At 34.0% G+C, this 7,484-nt stretch overlaps 1 protein-coding gene across 2 annotated transcripts in view; it reads left to right on the plus strand.

Annotated features, from left to right (window-relative positions):
- Nucleotides 1-7,484, plus strand: part of INTS8 (integrator complex subunit 8) — a 66,645-nt gene that overhangs the window by 9,038 nt on the left and 50,123 nt on the right. For both annotated transcript variants that reach the window (XM_019632030.1, XM_019632029.1), the window contains exons 3-6: nt 994-1,134; nt 1,424-1,495; nt 2,388-2,439; nt 3,346-3,528. In XM_019632030.1, coding sequence (XP_019487575.1) covers nt 994-1,134; nt 1,424-1,495; nt 2,388-2,439; nt 3,346-3,528 — 448 coding nt within the window. The remainder of the gene's footprint in view (nt 1-993; nt 1,135-1,423; nt 1,496-2,387; nt 2,440-3,345; nt 3,529-7,484) is intronic.

The raw sequence follows: 7,484 nt of genomic DNA on the forward strand, positions 1-7,484 counted from the left end.
CCCTTATGTGGGATCTGAACCAGGGCCCTGCTGCTCAGAGCTGGAGTCCCAAGCCAACTTTTAACCAATGCACCACTCGGCCGGCCCCTCTATATACTGTTTTGATTTCTTTTTTTCCCTCCACCAATAGAGTATCATGAGCATTTCCCCATTTTATTTTTTGGAGATTATTGTATGGATAATTTATTAACTGTTCCTTCATGGACAGTTAATAACAAAATTGTTTTCAGTTTTTCATTTTTATAAATCACAGAACCTTAAATATCTTTGTCCTTAAATTTTATCTGAATTTTTAGTTATATCCTTAGTTTAGATTATTAAATTGCTGGGTCAGGTGGTATAAATATTTTTAAGGCTCCTGTTGCATTTTGCCAGATTGCATTCCAAGAGAGTTGTACTAGTTTATACTCTCAGTAGTAAACACTTTTTCACAACCCGTTCTCCAGCATTACATGTTACAATTTTAAAAAAATTTAATCTTGAATCTGAGGGAGAACCTATCCATTAACAGACTCAAGAGGCATATCAACAGATAGCAATGTGTACAAAAAAGTATGTTTATGATACAGTTGGAAAATTGAACATGGATATTTGATGATGATCAATTGAAAAATTTTTAGATGTGAAATTAATACTCTGAATATGGTAAGAGTCAACTTTTCGGAGATCTATTGTGAAGTACTTAGGGAAGAAATAATTTAATATTGGAATTTGCTTCACAGTAATATAGGAAGGAGAGAAGAGGATAAGATTAACCATCAGTTGATAATTGTTGAAACTGGATGATGGGCACATGGGGATTCATTATGTTCTGTTTACTTTCTGTAATTTGTTTTCATAATAAAAGTTTTAAGGATCATTTAAAATTTGATATTTTTATATAAGTTGAGACATGAATAAAATTGTTGAAGGGCTAAATCTACAGGGCCATTTTATTCATCTGTCTTACGCAGCTAACATGTAGACATATACCTTTTGCTTCTTCCTTTTAAGTTTGTCTGTTCCAGTATTGAATATGCTGCTGAATGAACTGCTGTGCATCAGTAAAGTTCCTCCTGGGACAAAGCATGTAGACATGGATCTAGCCACTTTACCTCCAACCACTGCCATGGCTATACTTCTCTACAATAGATGGTAAACTTTTTCATAAACCTAAAATGTGTTGGACAGCCTCTGTTTAATTGTACTCTGGCTTTTAGAGGTGTGTTTTTAAAGGGCTGTCTCAGAGGATCTTGGGAACTGTGAGTCTGATGGAGAAAACTTGTGACTGTATAGATGAAAAGCATTGTATTTAGAAAGTTTTTATTATATGTTAATTAAAATTTCAGGTAGTTGATAATGCAAATCTTCCAAGGAGTACTTGAATAATAACCGAAGTGACATTTATAATGTTTTAATTTTCTTTTTCTTGTATTTTCTTCAGGGCAATTAGGACAATTGTTCAAAGTAGTTTTCCTGTCAAACAGACAAAACCTGGACCGCCTCAGTTAAGTGTGTAAGTTGGCAGATATGACCCTCACTTTGCACTTTTTTCATCAGAATTAAAAAAAAAGATTTGAAGTTTTAATAACCTTTGGTACTGAGAAGTAGAGCAGAAATCGGAGGGCAGAAGGCCTGCTTCAGAAGGTGGATTTGGGGGCATTAGAGGGTGAGAGAATCAGGTAGTACTTTGGATACCTACAGTAGAGAGCTCTGAAAAAGAAGTGAATTGTGCCTTTCATCTTAATAAGAATTAGCTGGCCTTCAAAGTATTAAGATTTTTTTCATTTAATTAAATTTACTTAAAGATACATTTGTTCTGTATGTGGGAAAATTATTTTACTGTATGTAAATATGTATTTTAGAGTACAAAGTTATTATAAAAGTTTGATTATATCTGGAGTTTTAAACCTAATTCTTAAATTCCAGGTAGCAACTTACCAAATTTGGAGCTAGCGAGATAGTTTTTAACTTACATAAATAAGCTTTTGCTCCCAGTAAGTTTCATTCTCTTTTTTTGTTTGTTTTTTTAATTTTTTAAAATTAGTTTCAGGTGTACAAAACTGATTAGACATTTACATCCCTCACAAAGTGATAACCACCCCCTCCCTCCCAAGTCTACTACCCCTCTGACATTATACATAGTACGTCACATACATTGTACATCACAATACCTAAGTTTCATTCTTAAGTTGAGGGGTTTTATTTTTGCAAAGCAAATGAGAAACTAAGAGTAAATAAATGAGCATCATTATAATTGAGTTTTTGTTTTGTTAAGCATGAGAAGAAATAGCATTAAAAGCATTTTTAATTTAAATTCAACCTTGTTTTCAAGAATGATGCCCTTAAGTTTTGAATTATCCGTCTTTTGAGTAACATTTGATACTTTTCAATTATTTCTCTTTTAGTATGAATCAGATGCAACAGGAGAAAGAGCTAACAGAAAATATTTTGAAAGTGGTGAGTATCAACCTCAGTTATACTTTAACATTTCTGGGACATATTTAGAGTGTTTAGATACTTCTCCTAACCTTAGGTATGAAAGTTGGCAAGGTCTAGATAAAATGACATTTAGGTTTTCAGTGTTAGAACATAGTTTGGTAATATTCTAAATTGTACAGTTTTTCAATGTTAATGATAGAGTGCTTTACCACCAGTACTATTGTCGAATATTTCACAACACTTTAGCAGATATGAGAAATTATTCTTACAGGTGATATCTTTGTATTCTTTTATATGTTCCAAAACTATGTTCCACATATTTTACAATTACCTTTGTAGTCAGAAAAATACAGCAGTTATTTTTCAATTGATCTAGTTAATATAAAAATAGAAATGTAAGAGTTTCCATAATTTAAAAATGATCTCTGTAATTCCTTATTTAATATCTACAAGGTGCCAGAGATACCATGTAAAATGCAGGAGCTGGGAGAGAAGAGGGAAGATAAGAGACAACCTGCATCAATATAAAGCAAATATGCTGTTTAGTATTTTGAATGTGGAAGCAAAAACCTGCATTTTTGTTATCTAGTCCCAATTAAATGGCTGGCACATAGAAGCATACAAACATTTCTTGAATAAATCAACAGAACAGCAAATCTTAGAAGCATTTTTCTTTATTAACTTTTTTGTAGAAAAAAAGATAATCTTTTCCAATTTGTATTTTCTAATTTCACAATAGGAACATACTGTAGTTTTTAAAACTACAAATTATTTCAACAAATTTAATTGCACTTCTGTGTTAAATTTTTTTTAATAGCCTAGTACACTAAGCTACTAAGTATCCTGTAAATATAGTATTTTGTTTAATATAGTCCTTTGCTGCCATTTTTGTATTTTAATAATTTGTTTCTTGAATTTTTGTAGCTCAAAGAACAAGCTTCTGATTCTATTTTGGTACTAGAGGCAGCCCTTAAATTAAACAAGGATCTTTATGTCCACACAATGAGAACATTAGATTTATTGGCCATGGAGCCAGGCATGGTAAATGGAGAAACTGAGAGTTCTGCTGCTGGATTGAAAATCAAGACTGAGGAGATGCAGTGTCAGGTATTTATTTCAGTATTTAATCAATGGTTGGCATATTTTTGGAAAACCTTATATGAGATCATCCTAGTATTTTAAACTAGAATTTATTTCTCCTTTTGTCTCTTTGATTTTGACTTAAGATGCTATTAAAACTGTTTGCAGTGCATTTAATTTGTAAATTTTGTAAGACTTCACTTGAAATTTTCCTAAAAGACATGCAAGGGAAATTTTATTTGAACTTTTGTCTCTGAAATAGTTTCCTAGTTCTATTTAGGAGACAGAGTTTAAATCCTGAGAATGTAGTGAATACATAATTGATTTACAGTTCATTTATATTAGTAGAAATCTAAACAGAACCCCTCCTCCCACCAAAAACCAAACAACTAATTGTGCTAGACTTTGTAAAATGTAGGCCCCCTATGAAAAACACCTTGTGTTTCAAGGATCTTAAGGTTGTCTACTTTTGGTAACTCGGGGCCCTACTTCTTTGACAGCTTTTAGTTTATGTTTCTTGTTAGATGTTGATTCATATTTTCTTTTTCCCTGCTGGATTGTAAACACTTTGAGGTGTCTCTTTTTAAAAAAATATATTTTGCATCTTCCTCACTTTCTAGCACAGAACCTTGAGTATAACAGAAATTTTAAAACAATTGATGATTACCTAAAGCAGGGTACTATGATAGTGTCTTTTATTTTTTATGCTTTTTTCTTGTGAGTTATAATGACTACTTTTTTTTATTCATTTATTTATTAAAATTAGTTTCAGGTGTACAACACAGTGGAATAGTTATACTTTTTACCCCTCAAAGTGACAAACCCCCTTCCCCATCCACCACCCACTTCCCCCCAATATCATACATATCTATTACAATTCCCTTGACTCCACTCCCACACTATACTCCACGTCCCATGACTATATATATATATTCAATATAGTTGGCATACAATATTATACAACATCAGCTTCAGGTGTACAGTGCAGTGATCAAGCCTCTTCCCCATCCATGAAGTGGTCTCCCTAACAAGACATGGGACCATCTGACGCCCTACAAGATATTTACAATATTATTAATTATATTCCTCGAACTGTCTTTCGTATCCCTGTGGCAATATTGTAGTTACATATTTATGCTGTCTAATCCCTTCCCTTTCTCCCTCATCCCCACCCCCCTCCCAACTAGCAACCATCAGTTGTTCCTCTAGATCTCTGAGACTATTTCTGTTTACTTTGCTCGTTCATTCAGCTTTTTAGATTCCACATATAAGTGAGATCATATGGTATTTGTCTTTCTCCAACTGACTTATTTCAGTTAACATAATAGTCTCTAGGTCCACCCATATTGTTGCAAATGGTATGATTTAATTCTTCTTTATAGCGGAGTAATACTTCATTGTATAAATGTACCACAGTTTCTTAATCCAGTCGTTTACTGATGGGCATTTTGGTTGTTTCCAAGTCTTGATTATTGTAAATGGCACAGCAGTAAACATAGGGGTGCATATATTTTTTCGAATTAGCGTCTTGGGTTTCTCTGGATAGATATCCAGGAGTGGAATTGCTGGGTCACACGGTAGTTCCATTTTCAGTGTTTTGAGGTACCTCCATACTGATTTCCATAATGGCTGCACCAATCTGCAGTCCCACCAACAGTGCACCAGGGTTCCCTTTTCCCCACAGCCTCGCCAGCACTTGTTGTTCGTTGATTTATTGATGATAGCCATTCTGATCGGAGTGAGGTGGTACCTCATTGTGGATTTTATTTGCATTTCTCTAATGATTAGTGAGGTTGAACATTTTTTCATATGCTTGTTGGTCATCTGTATGTCCTCTTTAGAAAAATGCGTCTTCATATCCTCTGCCCATTTTTTAATTGGGTTGTTTGTTTTTTTGGTGTTGAGTTGAATGAATGTTTTATAAATTGTGGATATTAATCCCTTATCAGGTAGATCGTTGGCAAATATCTTCTCCCGTTCAGTAGGCTGCCTTTTTGTTTTCTTGATGATTTCCTTTGCTGTGAAAAAACTTTTAAGTTTGATGCAATCCCATGTGTTTTTTTTTCTTTTATTTCCCTTGCCCGAGGGGATATCGCAGTAAAAATATTACTGAGGGTAATGTCTACAAATTTACTCCTTATGTTTTCTTCTAGGAGTTTTATGGTTTCAGGTCTTACATTTAAGTCTTTAATCCATTTTGAATTTGTTCTCGTGTATGGTGTAAGTAGGTGGTCCATTTTCATTGTTTTGCATATGTCAGTCCAATTTTCCCAGCACCATTTATTAAATAGACTATCTTTACTCCAATGTAAATTTTTGCTTCATTGTCATAGATTAAATGACCGTATATGGATGGGTTTCTTTCTGGGCTCTCTGTTTTCTGTTCCATTGATCTATGTGTCTGTTTTTATGCCAATACCATACTGTTTTGATTACTATAGCCTTGTAGTATAATTTGATGTCGGGCAGCGTGATACCTCCCACTTTGTTCTTATTTCTCAAGATTGCCATGGCTATTTGGAGTATTTTATGGTTCCATATAAATTTTAGGATTATATGTTCTATTTCTGAGAAAAATGTCCTTGGTAGTTTGATAGGAATTGCATTGAATCTGTATATTGCCTTAGGTAGTACTGACATTTTAACTATAGTAATTCTTCCTATCCATGAGCATGGTATGTATTTCCATTTATTTGTGTCTTCTTTGACTTCTCTCTTCAGTGTCTTATAATTTTCTGAGTATAGGTCTTTTACTTCTTTGGTTAAATTTATTCCTAGGTATTTTATTGTTTTTGAAGCAATTGTAAATGGGGTTGATTTGATTTCTTCTTCTGATAGTTTATTATTGGTGTATACCAGGGGTGTCAAACTGGCGGCCTGTGGGCAGCATGCGGCCCTCAAGGTAATTTTTTGTGGCCCTCGATGCACTGAAATAAAATGAAAATAGAAAAACTTGTTATGAAGAAAATAGCGCTTAGGGGAGATTGAGGCAATACTGTACACACCATTCCCTCGTTAACCCTTTAACTACTGAAGACGAGTATACACGTGGCCCAGTGCCTTTCCTGGGGGCCTGTGGGTGTGTATAAACGCGCTGATTCAGTTCCAGTGACGTTTGGAAGTGATATGTCTGCCACTCTCAGTGTCACGTAATGTAAACAGATCCCACTAGCGAAAAGGTTAAAAAGAGCACTCGGGTTAAAAAGAATAATTTTAGTTTTATAAATACATTAAATTAAATAAATGTTTAAGTAAAAGCAATTATATAGTGTTTTAATTATCCTATCCATATTCCTGAATCCTCACTTCAGAATATAAATTTAACAAAATTTGTAAATGTGATGTGGCCCGTGTGAATCTTGCCTGTTGCACCAAATGGCCCGTGTTTTAATTGAGTTTGACACCCCTGGTGTATACAAATGCAAGTGATTTCTGAATGTTAATTTTGTATCCTGCTACCTTACTAAATTCATTTATCAGTTCTAACAGCTTTTTGGTGGAGTCTTAGGGATTCTGTCTGTATAGCATCATGTCATCTGCTATTTTATGACATGACAATTTTACTTCCGCCTTTCCAATTTGGATGCTTTTTATTTCATTTTCTTGTCTGATTGCTGTGGCCAGAACTTCCAGAACTATGTTGAATAGAAGTGGTGAAAGAGGGCAGCCTTGTCTTGTTCCTGATTTTAAGGGGAAAGCTTTTAGCCTTTTCCCCATTCAGTACGATGTTTGCTGTGGGATTATCATATATGGCCTTTATTATGTTGATATATGATCCCACTATTCCCACTTTGCTAAGAGTTTTTATCATAAATGGCTGTTGGATTTTGTCAAATGCTTATTCTGCATCTATTGATATGATCATATGATTGTTATTTTTCATTTTGTTAATGTGATGTATTACGTTAATTGATTTGCGGATGTTGAACCAACCTTGCATACCAGGAATGAATCCCACTTGATCGTGGTGTATGATCTTGTTA

The sequence above is a fragment of the Hipposideros armiger genome, unplaced genomic scaffold (assembly GCF_001890085.2).
Source record: "Hipposideros armiger isolate ML-2016 unplaced genomic scaffold, ASM189008v1 scaffold_1069, whole genome shotgun sequence".
In the NCBI taxonomy this organism is placed as follows: Eukaryota; Metazoa; Chordata; class Mammalia; order Chiroptera; family Hipposideridae; genus Hipposideros; species Hipposideros armiger.